General features: G+C 38.1%; 1 protein-coding gene across 1 annotated transcript in view; it reads left to right on the top strand.

Annotated features, from left to right (window-relative positions):
- The window catches only part of FBXL17 (F-box and leucine rich repeat protein 17), a 685599-nt gene that overhangs the window by 644110 nt on the left and 19642 nt on the right, over positions 1 to 21847 (top strand). Inside the window, exon 8 of the mRNA XM_066381970.1 lies at positions 17756 to 17898. Coding sequence (XP_066238067.1) covers positions 17756 to 17898 — 143 coding nt within the window. The remainder of the gene's footprint in view (positions 1 to 17755; positions 17899 to 21847) is intronic.

The following is a 21847-nucleotide window of genomic DNA, read 5'->3' as shown; positions in this document are numbered from 1 at the left end:
TGAGTTGTTTTTTGTCTGGGAAGTTTTTTATTTCTCCTTCAATTTTAAACCATAGCCTTACTGGATATAGTAGTCTTGGTTGTAGGTTCTTGTTCTGCATTACTTTGAATATTTCTTGCCATTCCCTTCTGGCCTCAAGTGTTTCTGTTGAGAAGTCGGATGTCATCCTTATGGGGGCTCCTTTGTAGGTGATAACTTTTTTTTCTCTTGCAGCTTTTAATATTTTCTCTTTATCGCTTAGCTTTGTTATTTTAATTATGATGTGTCTTGGTGTAGGTTTCTTTGGGTTTCTCTTTAATGGAGTCCTCTGTGCTTCTTGGACTTGTGAGAGTTTCTCTTGCATTAATTTAGGGAAGTTTTCAGCTATGATATGATTGAACAAAGTCTCTATCCCTTGTTCTTTTTCTTCTTCTTCAGGAACCCCTATGATGCAGATGTTATTTCTCTTCATGTGTCACAGAGCTCTCTAAGGGTTTCCTCTGACTTTTTGAGTCTTTTTTCTTCTCTGCTTTCATGCCTTCATCCAGTTGTCTTCCAACTCGCTGATTCGATCCTCAGCTCTATCTATCCTTTTTTTAAATCCTTCCATTGTGGTCTTTATTTCTGATATTGTATTTGTCATCTCCGACTGATTCTTTTTTATACTAGCTATTTCTTTATTTAGGTGTTCATAATGACCATACATTGTTGTTCTAAGATCCCTAATCATCCTTACAATCATTATTTTGAACTCCGCATCTGGAAGTTTGATTATTTCCATATCACTCAGTTCATCTCCTGAAGGTGTGTCTGTGGTTTCATTTGGATTGCACTTCTTTGTCTTCTCATTGTCTGTTTTTGGATTTTTTATTTGTAGAGTTGGTTCAGTCTAGGCTTGGTGTTGTCTGCCTCCAGTTTTCAGTTATTTCTAGGTCTTCTTGGGTTGGTATCAGCTGTTATCTGTAATCCACTTTCGGATTTGGGCAGCTTTGAAGTCTTGATTTGTTTGTTTTCTTAACAGGTGATAGTCTTTTTACTGATCTCAGCAAGGGGTTTCCTTGAAACTGTATCCAGGAATGCGGTAGGTATAACCTGAGACTCTGAAGGCCTCTTTAGCCAATTAATCTCTCTGGGGGCAGGGTGTTTTCTCAGCTTCAGTAGGGGGAGGTGTATCTCAGATCTCCATGGAGACCTGAGTTACTGCCCCTCCTCCCCACTTCTTGTTTTCAGCTGTGTCTTGTTGCGCTGATTGGAGCTGGATAGATGTCCAGAGATCTCTGATCTGGAAGCAATTCAGCTCTGTTTTGTGAAAGGGTCAGTCCCTCCCCCAGCTATAGCCACCTCCAGCACGGATGAGTCAGCTTTTTTAGGTCATCTCCTTCATTCCTTAGCCCCTCACAGTCTGTCCCTCTCTCTTTCCTTTCTGCTTGGGAGATAAGCTGGTCTTTTCAACACACCTTGCTCTCTGGTCGCCAGGCAAGTGGCTGTGAGCAGTAGCTTCTGCCCTTTTCCCTTGTGTGAGATCCCCTCTGGGCTCTCAGCCTCACGCCCCCCTCCGTTCCTGTAAGCAGGGGAGATTCAGGAGCTCCCTACCAGGTTTGTTGTGGCTTCTTCTTTGCTTCTTGGTTTTTGAAAGCTGTTCTTGTAGTTCGGAGTTGGTTTTTCATGCTGATTTTTCCTAAATTGATTTGTATTCCAGTTTGGTAGTGAGAGCTGGGCGTCTGTGCGTCTGCCTACTCTGCTGCCATCTTTTCAGAGTCCGAGATCTTAACCTTTTAAAAAGAAATCAAAAGTAAATAAGGTAGACCTTAGGAATAAGTTCAGACCCCTGTCAGATGAAACCTATTTTACATCTTTGATATCTGTGACTTTATGCAAATTTCTGTGCCTTTCTGTACTTCAGTTTCCTCATCTAAAAATTAGGCAAAATAATAGTGTCTGCTACATGAAACTAGAAGGTACTACATCTGATATTATAGGAAACATTTTGATATATTTAACTCAATAAATGTTAGTTGTAACTCACATTTGGAGTGGAGTATAATTTTAGTAGTCTTTGTGTTTAGAACTGTTTTAGATTTACAGGAAAGTGGCGAAGGTAGTACAGAGAATTTCCCATGTTCCTTGCATTTAGTTCCCCTGTTCTTCAGATCTTACCTTAGTGTGACACATTTGTTGCAGTCAAAGTATCTGTATTGATACATTATTATTAACCAAAGTTCATACCTATATTTTATTCCGATTTCCTTAATTTTCACCTAATATCTCTTTTGTGTTTCTGGATCCTATCCAGGACACATTACATTCAGTTGTCTTATCTCCTTAGGCTTCTCTTGACTGTGACAGTTTCTTAGACTCTCCTTATTTTTGACGACTTTGACAGTTTTCAGGAGTACTGGTGAGGCATTTTGTGGATTGTCTCTCAACTAGGATTTATCTGGTGTTTTTCTCATGATTAGAATGGGATTATGGAATTTGGGAAGGAAGATCCCAGAAATAAAGTACCCTTCTCAAAAAAATAAATAAAAATAAATTAAGGTAGGTCTTGGAAAAGAGAAGCATATGGGATTTAGTGGGAGCTGGGACTAATGGGAGTCTTGTGAACCTCCCCACAACAGATTGTCTTCTAGCTGTTTTCCTTAAATCATTCCAGGCAGAATTCAGACATCTGCCAGTGAGTAGTCAGGTTTGAGACACATGCCCACCTGCCGCCTGTAGGAGGGAGGGAACCTTTGTCTGCAGTCCCAAACAAAGGAAAGTTGAGGGTTTGCTACCAGAAAGTGGGAATGGATGCTGAGGAGGTAAGGACTACTGATGCCCCCTATTTTTGCCTCACGTTAAACTTGCACTAAAGTATGCCTCTCTGCCACTTAGCATGCCCCTGGAGGAATTAGCTGATTTCATTTTCTCTCTCAGATCTGTGCCTTCATTCCTTTCAAAGTAATTACAGGCTGCTTCTTCCCTGTCTCATGACGCTGATGATTAGCTAAAGCTAATTCATCAGCTAGATATAGGTGAAACACCTTTAGCTATATTTTAGAAAAAGCTTAGTAAATTATTTGTCATTCTCCAACCCAAGAAATGTTCTCCCTATAAGTAAAAGTTTATTAGATGCTGTGAGAGGTCTTTGGGTTCAGCCATTTTCTGTCCCAGCTATAATTAGAAAGCTAGACAAATTGTATTAACTCTCAGGGAAAAAATCCACACATACTCTGTTTAATAAATCCAATTTACTCTATTTGCTTGATATTAACAACTGTTATTGTTATATCCAAATTCCTTTCCTTCCTTGTTGAAAAGAACTCTATCACTGCAGCCAGTACATACAAATGGGTAGTTAATTACTCAGCACAGAGGGCTCTGTGATTCATCACAGCAATGTGGAAGTGACTGTTGCCAATTTTCCGCTTTTTCCAAACTACATAGTGTTATATGGTTTATGTCCTAATCAGTAGTGGCAAAACTCCAGAAAGAAATACCACCTAGATGTCAGGGACTCATTAAACTGATCATCAGCCTTTAGTCCTTTGTTAGTGATTTCCAAACCTGGCTGTGTGTCAAAATCACTTATTGACATTTTTAAAAAGAAGAAAGATAAAAAAAAGTTACAGCCTCCTGATATTCACCTCCAAAGTCACTGAATCAGAATATTCTGGGTTGGATCAGGGACACATTCAATATTTCCTCGGACCTGGGGTTTATATATTCGGGGTCTCCCTTTAAGAAAAAGAATACAAAAGTACCTTTTACAGATTTTACAAAAATGAATAGCTGTGTGAATACACTTCTCTGACCCAGACCCTTGTAATGGTCCATAAAAATGATGGACCCTGAAGCTTAACCTTCATTTAGGGTAAGTCTTCCTGTGGGTTGGGCCCAGGAATAGGTGTGTGTGTGTGTGTGTGTGTGTGTGTGTGTGGTGTGTATGTCATGGCTGTGTGTGCACATCTGAGCACTACACCTGTGTGCATGGTTCAAGCTCCCAGGTGAGAGGACCCAAAATGGGACTCTCCCTTCTCCCTTGAAAACAAAAACAGTGTACAAAGTTTTGTGTTCTCCAAATTTTAAGATAGTTCTCCACTAAACTTTAAAATCTCAAATTGAAATACTTTTATTTTCATGTCTTTATTTCCTTTGCCTTCTGATGGCAGAAAGGCCCATAAGCAGAAGTTATTGCCAGTGTCTCTGCTAAGCCAGGCTCCGGACAGCAGCCCCTAGCTGCGATTGCTTTGGTTACAGTCAGGGAGAAATAACAGCTTAACTCTCTGTGTTTAGTTTTAGTTTACAAATAGCTTTACACTTTTTTTTTTCATGATTTCACATGATTTTAGGTATTGAATTTTGGGAAGAGCAAATGTGTGCATTAGCCTTGAGGAGCATTAGGGAAAAACACCACTGTAGGAAAAATACTTTACTCTGGTAAAATTAAGTGATCTGTCCGGTAGCACCTTTTAGAAACATTTTTAATCCTTTGTAAAAGTACAACATGCCTGCCTTGGCCAGATAGCTTGGTTGGTTAGAGTGTACTGATCCCCAAAGGTTGCCAGTTTGATCCCTGGTCAGGGCACATAAAGGATTGATATGTGTGTGTCTCTCTCTCTTTCTCTTCCTCCCTCTCTTTTTAAAAATCAATCAAAAAATCTTTTAAAGTAAAACATGCCTAGTATTGAATTTTTAATGCAAAAACATGTATGGAAAATATACATATTACTTATAAACTCCCTTAAGATACCCTCTGATGATTGATGTACTGTGATTACTCGATAAAAACTTGTAGAATAAAAGAATGAATGTGAGCTCAGAGAGTACAAACGATCCTTTCCGAGCATTTCCCCTAAGTTCTTAGTTGTGTTATCTGAGATGCACATAGTTAAGTGAACATATCGTGAATACTAACAAGTAAAGACCCTATGCTAGATAATAATATAAAGATGAATAAAAGTGGTCTTTGCCCCTCTTAGTGGAATTTATATCTAGTAGATGAAACTAATATAATCCTACCAGTACAAGAGCACCTATGTAAAATTCCATGTAGGAAATTTCTTTCAAAACTCAATGCCAAAAATATATTCTTTTTCTCTTGACATCCTTGACTCCTCTCTTTCAGGCTACATCCAGTCTATCAGCAAATGTTCCTATTTGGGAAATCTATTCATAATTCTACTCCTTATCTTCATCTCTATTATGCATCCCTGGAACAAGCCACTGCCACTTGTCATTTGGATAATTGCAATGGCCTGATTATTGGTTTCTCTGCTGTTGTTCTTGCCCCTTTCAAGTCTGTTCTGAACTCAGGAGCAGAGAAGTCTTTTGACAACTTAAGTTAGATTGTATCGCACTTCTGTCCCCAAATCGTCAATGGAGTCCCATTTCATTTACAGTGAAAGCCAGTGCCCTTCAGTTGGCCTATAAAGTGATTTTGTCCACTCCCTTTCCTATTAATTCCCCAATCTCATCTTGATTAGGAGTTAATCCCTAATCTTCATCCTGCTCCTTTACTCATTCTAGAACACACCAGCACCCGTCCTTCATCATGGCCTTGGCATTAGGTTTTCACCACCCAGGACGCCTTTCCCTTACTAATCTGTATGGCTTTCCCTCCTGCCCCTTCAGATCTTGGTTCAAATGTCACTTTCTCCATCAAGCCTTTCCTGTCCACCATAATTAAAACTGCAGCAATCCCACCCCTGGTTCCTGCTTTAATTTGATTCAAATCATCATTGCCATCCAAAAAAATTATATATTACAATTCTTTATTTGTATTCATAACCCAGACTCCATGAAGGGAGGAATTAGATCTTTTTGTTCCTAAAACATCCTCTGGTTAAGAGGTATTCAACTAGTATTTGTTGAAAGAAGGTAAGAGATAATATATTCAGTCTGCTGACCTCCTCACCTGGTCTTCCCTCATCCTGTGCTGTCTTGCCCTTTCTGTCTTGAGATACTTTTACAGTGTTGACTAGGCAGTCTGACAGCAACATCCATTGTCACCAACCTTGGTGTCTTCTTAAGTGGTAGTCGCTGAAATTACACCTACTCTGCTGTTCACTGGGTGGGTTACATGCTTGTATCTGCCACCTGCTTGAGACATGCTCTGTCTTTATGGAGGTCAGGAAAGTTCAGTTCAGAAAGGGGGCAAAGGCAGATATACGACAGGGACACTCATGTCCTTTTCCATATCCAAGAGCTAGCATATTGAAGCCCAGAATTCACTTCTTATATAGTGAATAGGAAATCTAATGTTAGGATTTTGAAAAAGATGCATAATTCTTTGATAAGTAATATATGTATTTATGCAGGCTGGAATGAAAAAGAATCATTGAACCAGGGACTTAAGGTTCTCGGCTAATGTGAGAGTGGTAAGGCTTTTTTCTTCTTTCTCATCTTGAATTCTAAAATTTAATAAGGGGATTATCAGGGGAACCTAACTCTCCATTCAAAGGGTTGGTTACCACCAAACACAGCACCACTGAAAACTAAAGCAGGGGGTCAGACTCCTATTCAATGAAGGCTAGTTGTAAATACGTCCCTGTTCATTACATTTTTGGATGTCACACATTCAGAAATAGTTTCTACTTACCCTTTCAGATGTCTATCTTTCCACTATTAAAATAAAAATAATTAGGAAGGGGAAAAAGAAGGAAAATATTTATCCTTGCTCCTGATACATTTAAAGACCTTTAAAAAAGAATCCTTCAATTAAACTCTTAGTTCTCCACCAACATGTTTATTCATAGGAAGGAAAGCAGATGCAGCCTATAAATAATGCTTGCACTTCCGTTTCAGGATATATAGGGCAGGAGAGCCTCTTCCCCAGGAGGTCAGGCCTAGAGCTGCCTTGCTCCCATTGTGAGTCAGTACTTGTGTATTGCTCTTCTGAATGCAGTAAGCAGAGTTGTGTGAAATGAATGCCCTCACATGCAGCACAAAATTCTAGCACAATTCAAAGTTTTCACTGTAATGTTATCCACTATTATTGGACAATTTTTGTATTATATTTCTTTTTTACTTGATTTACGAAGAATTAGAGCTCCTAAATAAAGCATACTCCACAGTCTTTGAAATTTCCACAAATAAATGAGCATTTTGGAAAGTTTTTCTATAATTTTTTTCCCTTGAATTTACTTTCCTGTTTTAAGAAACTTTAAGATTTTTCATGTCTTCAAGGATAAACTTAAGTTTATTTTACTGTACAAAATTATCTGTTGTCTAGAAAGCTATTCTTTTTTATAGTCTAATAATAGAAAAATTATCTATGTTCCTTTCATTCTTCATCAGTTTAATTTAATAGATATCTACAGGTAGTAATCCACACTTTAAAAACCATCTATGACATCATGAAAAGAGGTACAGCATCATTAGTCTTCAGGGAAGGGAAAATTCAAACCCACTGTGAGATACCACTGCACACCCACTAGAATGGGTAGAATCAGAGAGACACACATTCACAAGTATTGGCAAGAATGTGGAGACACTGCAATCTTTATACATAAATGTAAAATGTAGGTACAGCCACTTTGAAAAACATTTTGGTAACTTCTCATGAAGTTAAACATACATCTATCATGCAACCCAGAACTCTCACTCCTAGATATTTACCTAAGTAAAATGCGAACATATATCCATCCACACAAAGGCAGGTATGCTAGTGCTCATAGCAGCATTGTACAGAGTGACCAAAAACTCAGGAGAACCCAAATGTTGATCTGCAGTAGAAGGGAATACTATAGAGCAGTGGTCCCCAAACCCCGGGCCGTGGACTGGTACCGGTCCGTGGGCTATTTGGTACCAGTCTGCAGAGAAAGAATAAATAAATAACTTAAATTATTTCTGTTTGATTTATATTTAAGTCTGAACGATGTTTTATTTTTTAAAAAAATGACCAGATTCCCTCTGCTACATCCGTCTAAGACTCACTCTTGATGCTTGTCTCGGTCACATGATACATTTATCCATCCCACCCTAAAGGCCAGTCCATGAAAATATTTTCTACATTAAACCGGTCCGTGGCCCAAAAAAGGTTGGGGACCACTGCTATACAGCATTGAGAATGACCGAACTGCCACGTAACAATGTAGATGAAGCTCATGAACACAATGGACTTCTGAAAACCAGGAACAAGAGTCTTGGGTCTTTGTCTCTATTCATATAAAGTTCAATTAAAAAACAAGAATACTTTGAGGAATCCAGTGAACAATGTGAACTGAGGAGCAGAATTGAGACAGAAGAGGGGTCAAAGTGAACAGAGGAAAAGAAGACAGAAGGAAAGTGGATGATAGGATGGGATAAAGCTGAAGGGAAGGGGGGAGGGCACGAGGCAGAAGGGGGGCAAGGGAGATGTTGAGGGGAATACGGGAGAGGGGGGATGCATTCCAGGCAACACTAGAATCTATGTAAACACAATAAATTAAAATTAAAAAAAAAACAAGAATACTAATCTGTGTGTCAAGACAGTGGTTTTGCTTTTTGAGGAATAGTAGTGACTAGAGCGGGGGATGAGAGGGCTTTGTGAGTACTGGTTATACTGTTTCTAATCTGGATACAGTTACACACTGTGTTAACTTTGTCAAAATTCATCCAGTACTACCTCTGGGATTCCTGCAATTTTTTGCATGTATGTTATACTTCCAAAAAATAAAACTAAAAAAAAAATGAGTGACACTTGATTTTCAGAGATTCAGGGGTACTAAGAAAGCATTTTTGTTGCTGCTTTGAAGACTTTGCAGTCTAGTAGCAAGACAGACATGTTGATAAATAGTTCTAATATGAAACAAACTCTGGTAAGCACTGCATTAGAAATATAAAAAGTGCAATGAAGTAAAGAAAAATATTTACAAAAAGGGACAGCCTGGAATAATATTACAGAGTGCAATCACTTTTTAGTTGACTACATAGTAATTAATAGGAGAAATATACTACTGTATAAAATGGAAGGAAGGGCTATAAATTAGAAATAAAGGGATTGTAAGGTATTGGGTTATATAACTAGAAGTCAGTACTGTTTGAGAGGCAGATCTGCTTTATAAGATCGGAACACATGAGCTATTTATATCCTTAAAAATGAGTTCTTTTGTTTTTAGTTGACTGACTTTGCCCGAGTTGTAGGTCATTCTGTTCTCAGCCCTGGCTGCACGTCAGGATCACAGGCGCTTTTACAGCTTCTCCCACGTCAGAACCTCCAGAGGTCGGATGTGTGCATCTGTACTTTCTCTGGGCACCTGTGATTCTCCTGAACTGCTAGGGCTAGGAGCCACTGCTGTAGTCCCTGCGGGGTGGCGGGGACCCTCACCGGCACCATCACACAACAACAAACGTCTCTGAAAGTGTCAGTTCTTTGTTTTTGGAGCTTCTGTGGTTTCCACAAAGAAGAGCACTTTTCATATTTGTCTCTTTGTATTCATGCCAAGAAATTTCTTTGTAAATGGCTTTTATCCAAGTATTACATGAAAGATGTTAATCCTACCGTTAAATTTTAACCCTAATTCTTTCAAGCACTAGGGCATGTCTTCTGATTTTATTACAGGTACTTAGATCCATAGCAGAAGATAGAACTGGAAAGGACAAAATGACACATGCAGGCCACTTGTTATTGCATTTGTATGACTAATCTTCCTATTCAAAAATGTATTTTTAGTCCTAACATTTATATATGAGATGTTTCAGTGTGGAAATAATACCTGCTTTCACTTACAAAATTTTAGTCCTCTACTTAGTTTATTCACTATTATTCCATGTTTTATTCTCTTTGTTTTGAAATAATTTTAGAATAACAGCAAAGTTGAAAAAATGATAGAGATATAGTCAGTGACCTCTGTTACAACTTATATAACTATAGTACAATTATCAAACCAGGAAGTTAACATTGAAACAATAAGATTGAGGTACACATCTTACATGAATTGCACCAGCTTTTTTATCCCTCTAATTTCTTTGTCTATTCCAGGTTCCAATCCAGAATACTACTTTGTATTTTTCATGTCGCTTAGACTCCTTCAGTCTGTACACTAACTTATTCTTTTCGTATATTCCATTACCCTTTCAATGAGTTCTGGTGAATTATTTTGAAGAATGTTTCTCAGTTTGGGTGTGTGTGGTGTTTTCTGATGAGTAAATTGACATTACTCATTTTGGCATAAATGTGTTACTGATAACATTAACCTTGATCATTTGGGTAAGGTACAGTCTGCTGGATCTCCCCACTATAAAGTTACGATTTTTGAAAATTGTTAAATATCTTTGGCACTCTACCCATATTCTGTTTTTCCTCAACCTTTCAAAGACAGATTTCAACATCCACTAGATCTTGCCTGCAACAGTTATAACTGTGGTATTTGCCTAGTGATGTTTTTGCATTTCCCTCATTCCTTATATGTACATTTAATTAGAATTCTTCTGTAAGGAAGAGCTTCCCTTACCTGGCTATTTATTTACTTATCATTTATATCAGTAGGGAATTATAGATGCTTTTTCAGTTTCTCAAAAAGAAACTCTTCTAAATTATCTCTTTCATGGAATAAGTAAAAAGAAAACAGACAACAAACAAAATAAAACAATATAAGCAAAGGAAAGCATCCTACCAAATATACTTAGATAAAAATTTTGAAAAATAAAAATATGGTTGGGAATTGGGTAGAATATGGACACCAATAGGAAGAATAGAATAGCAAATTGTGACTCAATAACAAAAAGATTGTGCCTGCTGAGTATCTGGGAAATTAAATTAGATTTAAACTGAAATTATGATGTTTATTAAAACATTCAGTTTTTCCTATTCTTGTTTTTGTTTTTAAAAGTCATGTCGTGATACATTTGAGTTTCATAATACTTTCATGTTTATTTGGCTTGATTCTGAAACGAAACATTTCCTTTTAAATAAAATTACAACTGAATGGGGGGTGGGAGTTGCACTGAAATGTTTTCATTTTTGGAATTACCACTTGATAATTTTTGGTCCACAGAGACTTCGAGGGAGGAGCAGTATGATTCGATTGCACTTAGAGCATTGGTTCTCAAAGTGTGCGCCAGGGCACACTAGTGCACCCTAGAAGATTTCCAGGTGTGCCCTATGGCAGTGGTCCCCAACCCCCAGGCCGCAGACCGGTACCGGTCCGTGGGCCATTTGGTACCGGTCCATAGAGAAAGAATAAATAACTTACATTATTTCCGTTTTATTTATATTTAAGTCTGAACAATGTTTTATTTTTTTTTAATGACCAGATTCTCTCTGTTACATCCATCTAAGACTCACTCTTGACTCTTGTCTCTGTCACATGATACATTTTTCCGTCCCACCCTAAAGACCGATCCGTGAAAATATTTTCTGACACTAAACCAGTCCGTGGCCCAAAAAAGGCTGGGGACCACTGCCCTATGGTATTCTGGAGAAATTTTTGGCCTGTTGGGGACCAAAAAATCAACAGGGTTTTTGGAGTTTAGATTTTGGGGGACAGAGGTGTGGGGAATTGGCTGTAAGCTGACAGTTTGCCCAACCCCCCACCTCACTTGCCTGATTAGGTTGCAAAAGGCTGTTAAGCTGTGGTGCTGGATTGTTTACACTACCCCCCCCCCCCCCCCCCCCGTGTTCCCCAGAAAGACTGGAGGCAAGTTTCTTCTATCCTTTGGCGTAAAGTTAAGATGATATGTGTGGCGGGGGTTTTCTGCACTCAACACAATTAAGAGTAAAAAGAGAGGAATTCTTCAATGTATTGATGAGGAAATGAGAGTTTGCCTTTCAATATATGCCCAAACATTGAAGAAATTGCTAGGACACATCAGGCTCATGTTTCTCATAAACACAAGAATGAAAAAACTTAACACATTTGCGCCAGGACCTGCCAAATTTAATAAATCTTACTAAGAATGTATCTATATATATAAAAAGATAACTTGTCGTATTTTTTATTTTTTAACCCCTCTTTTTTATGAATTCTAAAAAGCATAACTCAAAAAATGTAACATAAAAATGTTTTTTAATGTCAGAATAAATTTAATTTTGTCATATTTATTTTGTTTAATTACCATAAAAGCACGCTTGAACTTTATATATTTTTCTTTAATATTGACTTAATTATTATAACATATTCCCAGAAATTTGTATATAGTGTACCTACAATTATTTGTAGGATTTTAAATGCACCCCGACTTCAAAAAGTTTGATAACCACTGACTTAGAGAGACAGGAATTTTCTTTAAGTTAAACTCTAGTAGGAGTGCTCATCTTTGCAGAGCTGCAACACCTTTTCTTTTCTTTTTTTTGTGACAGAGACAGAGAGAGGGACAGATAGGGACAGACAGACAAGAATACTAATACTGTCATTATTGGATGCTTAAATTATTCCATGTGTGGCCATTGGCAACTCCTTTTGATTGTATCCTTTAGACATGCCCTCATTCCTTTTAACCACATTTGTTCTGAAGTCACAAGGTTTTCCAGCTTCATCTTGTATTTTCTCTGCCCTAGAATCAACCTGGAATCACCATTTCTCTAAGAAGCCCTGATTTCTTTTATTGGAGAATGGTGTTTTGAAATCAAGATCTGGGTACTAGTAGAACATTGCTTCTGGGGTGTCATTGCTCTAGTCCCTCTCAACAGAAAAAGCAAGGAAATACATGAATGTATACTAAACCATGATTGAACATATATCATATTGAATAGTTATTTCTATATATATGTATCTATCTATCTATGTATATTAAAAAATGAATTCATTTTAGTACTTCTGATTTCAGTTCAATACCACAACGTTCATTAAAGCTTCTCCTCTTTTCTTATTTGGTACTTATTTCTCTAACAATGGAGAGACTGGCTCTCAGAATTTATAATCCTAGATTATACATAAAGTAGTTACTAAATTGCCAACTCCTACCCCTGTGAGAAACAGGCTTACAGAGTACAATGTTTGCTGACCCTTCCGCTTGGTTTTTCACCTTATACTGCCTAGTCAAAATCATGATTTCCAAAGCAACTTCATTCCCATCCCCTTCAGTATGGTGGTATTATTTGGCAGGTTCATGCTGTTCATTTGTAATAAAATTCGTATCTATTTGTTGCTGTTTGTATTCTAGTTCAAGTTCCTCCACATTCTAGCTGGCTTTAAGTTTTGGGGGGTATATGAAGCATTACGCTGGTTCAGAGAGTCAGCGCTATGTATAGCCAAAGAGTTATTTCAAGAAGTGTCTATTCCTCCTCACACCCCACCCCCACATTTGTGTCTCCTTCTTCCCCCTTTCTGCTGCCAACCCCCTATAGTTAAATAGCTTCTGTACTTTTCAGTCTGTCTTTTCATATTCTTTTCAAAAAAGCAGATTCATCTTTTTTTATTGTATTCCTTTAATATGATGGTAGCATGCCGTAGAAGCTCTTTTGCACTTTGCTTTCTTTGCTGAATGATTTGGGAGTTCCTCGTGATCTTCCCCAATTTATTTATGTATTTATTTTTCAGCTGCATAGTGTTCAGTTGTGAAGGTGTAGCATAGTTTATTTAACCACTTCTGCTATGTATAGGCATCAAAGGCTGTTTCTGTTATTTTGCAAATACACTCGATGCTCTAATGAACAAATTTGTATAAATGTAATTTTGTATAATTAGAAGTATGTTTTCAGGGTAGATGCCTAGAAATGGAATTTCTTAGTCAAAGTTAAGTACATATGTGTTATGTACTCTGTATGCCTATGGGTATGCCTTTTAGTGGTTAATCTGTATCCTTCCTTGATCATTATTTAAGTTACTGAATCACAGTTTTTAAGTTGTGTAGCTTTTTAAAAATTAACTTTATTAGTTGCACTTAGCACATGAAAAAGTATATTAAAATTACATGGAGAATTAGGAATTAGTCTTGCATAATTTATCCCTTTCAAGGCTCTGTAATGTGTCTTCAGCCCCTACCAAAGGTAGTAATCACATGTTCATTTACTGCCCTGTCATCCCAGGTGCAGGCGACAGGGTCAGTGAACACCGATGGCGAGTGGGCAGGTCAAACACTCCCATAGTGACGTAGTGACTAAGTACTTTTGTAATGCTCTCATTTGCCCAGAGCTTTTTATTTTCTAAAAATCTTTCAAGTCTTTTCATCTTATATCAACTGCACTACTGTAGAATGCTTTGTGGAAATATCAAATAAATTATGACATTTATGTAGTGCAAAGTCCCTTATATGTCTTACTTCAAACCAATGCTATGAAGTAGGCAGGACATGAAGTCAACATCCCCATTGTCCACGTGAGGAAGCTGAGACTCAGAAAAGTTAAATATCACCCTGAGGTCAGACATTTACTATACTATGAGGCTACAAGTGAATTTGAAACCTCATTACATGTTTCACAGCTAGCTCATGAACAACAATGAATAACTAACCAATGATAGGATATAGTTACAGAGAGGTAAATTACTCAGTATGTGTTTTAGAATTTAAAGATTCTGTTGGAATCTTATAGTCACAGGGTGAATACTGGGATGCCTGTAAGCTGTAGTGTTTCACTCCAGAACCGTGGTAAAGGGAAATAGCTGCTGGACACTGTAGCCTCCTCCTGCCCTGGGTGCTGCTGATTTGGTGGAATGAACACTGGCCTTGGAACGAAACAGAGTATCTCAGTTTGCACCCTGACTCTGCCACTTACTAGGGATGGGGTCTTGGTGAGGTGTTTAACTTCAGGATTTTTACCTCTGAAGTGGGTATTGTTTTTGCAGGGCTATTGGGGGAATTAAAAATAACCTCATCAGTCACACTTTCCTCTGTGCCCCCCAAATGTTATTCTTACAATGTTCAGTCCATTTCCTTCAGAGTACTTCTGCAGTTTAGAATTATATATACTTTGTGTTTATTTGTTTCACATCTACTTCACCTATTAGGAGAACTCTTTTTATTTTTGCTACCCTTTGTATCTCTCATGCCAACCCCAGTGCTACCAATGTACTTGTTTTTATTTCAGGCACACATAAAAACCTGCAGCTCCCCTGTTCTTTCCTATCTCTCTACCCTGACATGTGCTTTTCCTAGCCCTATATACTTGCCCTCACTCCTTTGTTTTTCTGGAGAACCCTCACTCATCCCTCAAGACCTAACCTAGCTCTTCCATGAGGACTCCCATAGTATCTCTCGTCCATTGAAGAGTGAGGGGCTCCCAGACCCCCCTTGGCATGCCTGTTTAACTCACCTAAACATATTAAAGTCACTGGTGTGTTCAACTAATATTTTTAAGAACCACCTCTGTACCAGGCACGTGCTAGATGCTGGACATAATAAGAATTCTAATTAGGAGGTGAACCACAAAAAAGTAAATAACTAACTAAATAAATAAGTAACATTTCCAATAGCAGTAATAAATGATAGGCTGATCATTCTGAGTTGATCTTTGACTTGAGATCTGCAAAGTGAGAGGGAATTAGGAACAGGAAGAGATGGGACATAAGCATTGTATTATGACTGTTTACTTGGTTGTTCCTCATTTCTACCTAACCCTCCCAACCCCTACAATCACTGAACTGGCCTCTGAGCTCAGTGAATTGTTCTATCCCCAGTGTCCAGCACAGGCCCCTTTTGTCACACCCACAGTTCCACATGCTGGGTGCAGGAATTACAGTTCCTGCTGCCTGGCTCCGTGATTTATGAGGTCTGATGTGCACCCAGGGCTGAGAGCCAACTGTTAGCTTATTACCCATTCCCCCACTTAATGTCTTGTTATACTGGGGAAGTTATTCAATCTTTCTGGGATTCAGTTTCCTGATCTTTCATATGAAAATAACAGTAAGATTTCCTAACATTGCTATAAAGATTAAGTGGGATAATGCACTTTAAAGTCTTAGTCCAATGCCCAGTGATGGATAATCAATAAATACTGTAGTGAGGTGTTTGTTGAGTAAATGAATAAGTTAATCAGTTAATAAAGTTTAATTTTTACTTCAATAAGTAGAACTATGTCAAAACAAAAATTGAATACTTTGATTTATCTTCAGTTTTCTTATTTACTGTTTATTTTAATTTAGAGAAAAAAGAAAATACCAAACACTAGTGATTTTAGCACCTAGAATAAATAGCTCTTGATCCTTCATTTGCTTATAGAGCAGCCTCTGAAAATGCCTTTGATTATTTAGTTTATCTTTTTCTAGCTAATGCGGGTTTTGATATTCTAGCCTCAGACCTCAATAAAAGTGTACAGTCTGCTAACCTGGGGCCATCAACCTGTGCGTTGTGGTCTTTTGAAACCACAGTTTAAGCACTTTGTATTGAAAGGAGTTTCTTTTATATATTTTCTACTTCGTTCATCATAGAGCATCCTCAGGACATCATAACCAGTGAAAGTTATAGCAATACTAGAGATAACAACAATTTTCTCAGTTCAGGGACACCAATGAGATTAACCTGGGATATTGCTTCTACTACACAAAAATATCATGCAGACCATTCAATAGACCTTTCGCAGATTCCCCCCTGGCCCTGCCTTACCTCCTGAGAAACTAAACACCAAAATAGCATATGCAAGGATGAGAGCATTTGCAAATTAATGGCATGAAGAACTTCCAGGAAAAAAACTGTATTCTTTATATATTTTCAATGGAAAACACTGAGACCACAATTATTGTGTGTTTTTTAAGCTCTAAATATCTGTCTCTGATACGTGAATAAATGGGCATGAGTTTTCTAGTAAAAATAATATTACTGAGGTAATTAGCAAAGTAGTTTTTGCCAAGTGTATTCTTCTGTAAGCTGTAAGAATTAACATTTATTTACATGGGCAATTCACTCTGCTCTTATCCATCTTGTAATCCATTCCTCCTATCTGAGGATGATGAGTAATTAGCAAACAATTTCTTATTCCTTTTTAATATTGTGGCATTGTTTTCAGGGTTTTCATTCAATACCAAGCCACCATAAACATATTCTGGATGGAGTTATTGAAATCTGTTTTTCTGCTCCACAAATGTAGAGGCTTATATGTCTGTCAAATCAGAAGTCCATAGCAGAGAGCCACATTTAGTCATTAGTCACTCTGACAGGGTGATGGGTTATGAGTAGTGATAAGTAGTGCACATCAAAGACTATGGGATAAGCGCTTGCCCTTCAGTAGTGGTATGATGCTAAACAGTCAAGAAGACTAGAGGTACTGTCCCAGATTTCATTTTATATGTTAATAGAAGGAAGGCTTCTGAAGTGATGAAGAAATTCACCATAGCAAATGCGTTCCATTTACTGCACTCTAGCATGGCACCAATTAAGTTCAACTGTATTTATAATGTACTTTTAATTTCTAACAGTCCCAGGAAGGACTAATGTGAAAAACTATTATATATTCTTACATTTTAAAGATCATGAACACATGGAAAAAATTATGCCAGTCAGTAAAGAAATTCATATATGGTATAACACACCTCAAAATGGTGTTTATATGAGTTTTTCTTTTTAAAAATTATTAAAGTTATCTTGGGTAAAGTCTAGTTACAACTTGGGGTTTTCCCTAACATTTTATATGTAATTCATTTTAATATATTCCTTCTGCAGACCTGACTATTTGAAAGGACAGGTAACCTTGCAATGAGTAAAACTGATAAAAGGCTGTGTTCTAATGAAAGGGAAATTATAGAATGATTATTCACTCTGTCATAGGGCAAGCTTTTGTAAAGCATTTTAAAGTTAATTTTATTTTTACAACATTCATTTACACACAACATTTTAGGAACAAATTTAGTGATGAAATAGGGAAAATCGTCATAATAAGATAGGGATCCCTTGTATGACTGACATTTATTCTTGCTTGCTTTCTCCCTGTCCCTCCTTGCAGCACTGATAGCCATTGGGCGATACAGCATGACCATAGAGACTGTGGATGTTGGATGGTGTAAAGAAATCACAGACCAAGGAGCCACCCTGATTGCGCAGAGCAGCAAGTCCCTGAGGTATCTGGGGCTGATGAGATGCGATAAAGTAAGAATTACCTTTCAAGTTTGTTTCTTACATACCAGTGTAATTAACACTTTGATATCATACTCTCTCTCCATATATGTATGGAGGTATATGTGTGTATAGGTATGTGTATGTAGGTACACATGCACATATGGGTACTGTTAACAGCTATGCATTGCAACGTGCCTGTTTTTCTAAACTAATCAGATTATATTTGCATTTCTATGTTTAAAAATTAATTTTGTGCTTATGCAGAAAGAAAAAGCAGTCATACTCACAGTCAACTTAGATTTTGGCATCATACTCATAAAGTCCACAGACCAAAATTTACAGTGTTTCCATGGCAGGCTGCAATGTGCAGGGTCTAACAGTAAAATTCTGTTCTGGGTTCCAAGTTTCCTGCAACAGTAAGGGGGAAAGAAAGTGCCAGATTGGTTTTTTCCCAACTTGCAGTATGTGATTTCAGTGCTCAACATTCATGTATTGTGGCTATCCGGGGGCCAGAGGGCCAGCGTGGGGATGCTATGTGGGAATTGGCATCTTTCCACACCTAAGATGCCACTTTGAGCAGGGGTTAGGGAACTGGCCCAGAGGCCGGCAGGGCTACGGGGCCAGTCCAGAGCCATGGGTTTGGGAAATTGGACCACAATTAAAATGGGGCCCTTTGAAGCTTTTTTTTCTTATAAGAAATCTAAAAAAGAATTGTTTACACTGTGAAAAGGAGGAGAATATGGAGTCGCAGGAAGACCATGCACTGGCTCACAGCCACGCAGCCCAGATGTTACCCTCAGGAGTTTGTGTTCCATGCGTGTAGCACGTCCTCAGGCTTCTACAGGCACGGGGACTGTTTCCTTGGTAAGGATCCACCCCAAATACTTACCAGGAAAATGCTGGCATTTTATAATAATTTACACATATGCTACTTTTGTAAATGGTGAATGATTAGGGACATATCTAGCAAAAGAGAATGCAACTAAATATATATGCCTCTCAAAAGACAAGCATTTTCTAAATGTAGCAAATTTGGGGGCAAATAGAAGAATGGCCCAAATCCTTTGTGTGCTTTGTCATTTTTGTTAATTGACCTAGTTCTTGTCCCCAAATGCTTTAAAATCTCAACTTGTACTAGACCTTTGCCAATTAGTTATGTTTCAAGAGATTTTTATTATCTAGTCTCAGCTCAGCCTAGAGAGCTGACCGACTTTGTTACTAAGCAACAGCACTGAGACCCAAGGGTTGCAAGTCTCCCTCAAATATCACTACTAACTAATCTAACACTACCACAAACTCTGTCCTTTTGAAATGAAATTCTTTTAAAACAAATTAAAGGGCCCACAGTAGGCAGAGCGTTCTAGAAACATTAAACAATGACAGCAAAGCTCCCCAGCTCTGTCAAAAGGAACGCTTGCATGAGTGCTGCCTCACTAGGGACACCGCAAATGTATGCATTCGAAGTGGAGAGCTGGATCTACTGCCATGCCCGAAATCGCTGTGTCTCTAGTCTTTAAATTTGTTGAGATCAGTTTCACCTTCAGAGATGAACTGTAGAAATTCAGGTTCTAAACAAAGCAGAAGCAGACTACAGCGGTCAGAGGGGCGGGGTTGACAGGCTGGGGGGGAAGGGTGAAGGGACTGAGAAGTACAGGTCGGTGGTTACAGAACAGTCATGGGGATGTGAAGTACAGCAGAGGAAATACGGTCAGTGGTAGTGTGATAACTGTATGGAGCCGAGTGGGTACTGGAAATATCAGGGAGCACTGTGGAATGTATGAGTGTCTGCCCACTGTGCTGTACACCTGAAACTAACACGAAATGGTGGTGACTCTAACCTGGAATTGAAAATTAAAATTTAAAACAAAAATAAATTAAAATTTTTTTTAAAGTAATTTGTGTTCTGATTCATACAGAAGATTATTTCAGACATATTGGCAGACCAGCATTTTTTTCTAATTTTAAGTTTAAAAAATGGATCCTTTTCTACCCCAATGCGAGTTAGTTCAGATGAGAGGAGGGAAGCTTTTCTGTTTGGGGGTAGACCTGAGGGTTTTAGCCGGTTCCTCAGGCTGCCTCTGAACCCATTCTCCCACTGCGGGCTGCCCCAGAGCGCATGCGCTGGCTCCAGCACCACGTGTCTGACCACAGCCCCGCCAGCCCAGGCTGTGGGGCATAGTCTTGCTGCCTGCACCCTCCGGTTTAAGGCAGCTCAGAGGCAAACAGAAGTTCTGTGGAAGAGGGAAGAAGTGTTCGTAGAATACACAAAGTGCAAGTATAGTCTTGCACATAAAGGCCTGCTCATTGATTTAGTTGGATGGAGACCTAAAGCAGCTATTCAGCTCTCAAAATCTCTATTAAGCTATCATTCTCCAGATTTCAAGTTTTTATCAAGATTCAAAGAAAGATTTGAGTAGCAAAGGAAAGCAGTTAGTAGCTGAGGATATGGACTGTGGAGCCAGAGTTCAGGTTCAAAGTTGGGCTCAACACTTTGTTGTGTTGTCTTGAGCAGATACTTACATCTCAGCACCTCTGTTTCCTTGTTTGTATAATGAGCATCATATGGTACCTATCTTAAAGAATTGTGAGCATTTAAATGAGTGAGCATATATCAAGCCTTTAGAATAATGTGTGTTATATAAAAAATGCTCAGTGTTACTGATTATTCCTATCATCAATGTCATTCATCATATGTATTAACCTGTGGTTTAATATTTAAATTTCCAAATGAGAAAAAATAATGTTTTGCCTGCTATTCTATTTTGAAAGGAAATTAAAATGAGAGGAAAAAATAAACTCAGATTACAGAAGATTTTGCCCTTTTACTTTATCCTCATTTAAATTTAAAATTAAGATTCTCTTCTATACAAAGATACCAATAATCACATTTCTACATGTTTTACAAAGGAAAACTAAAGCATCCATGGGACATGCTGGATTTAGGGATCAATTTTCTAACGCAGGCATAAGAATGAAGAAATATGTGCAATGGGAGAAAAGGGTAAGTTGGGGATAAGACAGTTCAAATAGGTCAGGAAACAAAAAGAAAGTAATAAGAAAATAACGGAGAAAAATAAGAATAGAAACAGGAAACAGAAATTATGGTTAGGATGCGAAGACAAAGATGCACTACCTCACTGTGATCATCTGCGCCAACAAAGAATTAAAGGACAAAATTAAATTGGGTCTTTCACTCTTCTCCCTGTACTTTAACCAAATCTGCTAACCACTAATAACTTATAATATGAATTATCCTTCCTCTTTCTGGAGCCAAAGGAGTACTCAAGAGATCTCAATGGTTTGCACAGTTAACCCCCATGTCAGGAATGTTGTCGCTGGGGTCCCTGCACTGAGGAGAGATGGGGTTTGTGACATCTGTGTGTCCCAGGACTCATGTTCTGTGCAGTTTCATTTGGGGCCACTTATACTTAATTTGAAAGTTATACTTTACCAAACTTCTGCTGTTTTCCTCACTTGAGCTTTTGAGCAATTATAAGAATAACAAAATACATTGTATTTCTTGTAGGAAAGTGTTTTTCCTGTTTCTCTTTCTCTCATTAGGCAAATAAAGAACAGATGAAAAACATTAAACGTTTTCTTTGCAGATGAAAGCAACATGTGCTTAGTTTATCAGACAAAGTCTAAGCGAAACAGCAGTAAATTTGTTTGGCTGTGACATTGGTGACTCCTGTGGAGGAGTCCTCCAGCCATTTGACAAATGTGGCACCACCCCCCAAGCACTTGTAAAATTAGGAAGTGCATTAAGGAAGCCCCTGTTTGAGTAGCTTTTCTGATTGCTAGATGGATAAGCATGTTAGAGGCATTACTTTAAGTTTTGGAGGCATCACCACTTAATCTCCTAAACTTTAGTGCATTGTAAGAACCAAGAGAAGAAAACGCTGTGTGAGACGGCTTTGGTGAATTGAGGTGAACTTAGTATTGAATATATTCTTAAAGACTGTTCAAAGGCTTACTTGAC

Source organism: Saccopteryx leptura, chromosome 4, assembly GCF_036850995.1.
Source record: "Saccopteryx leptura isolate mSacLep1 chromosome 4, mSacLep1_pri_phased_curated, whole genome shotgun sequence".
Classification (NCBI taxonomy): domain Eukaryota; kingdom Metazoa; phylum Chordata; class Mammalia; order Chiroptera; family Emballonuridae; genus Saccopteryx; species Saccopteryx leptura.
Note: the sequence above shows the minus strand (reverse complement) of the source record. Positions and strands in the feature narration are given on the sequence as shown.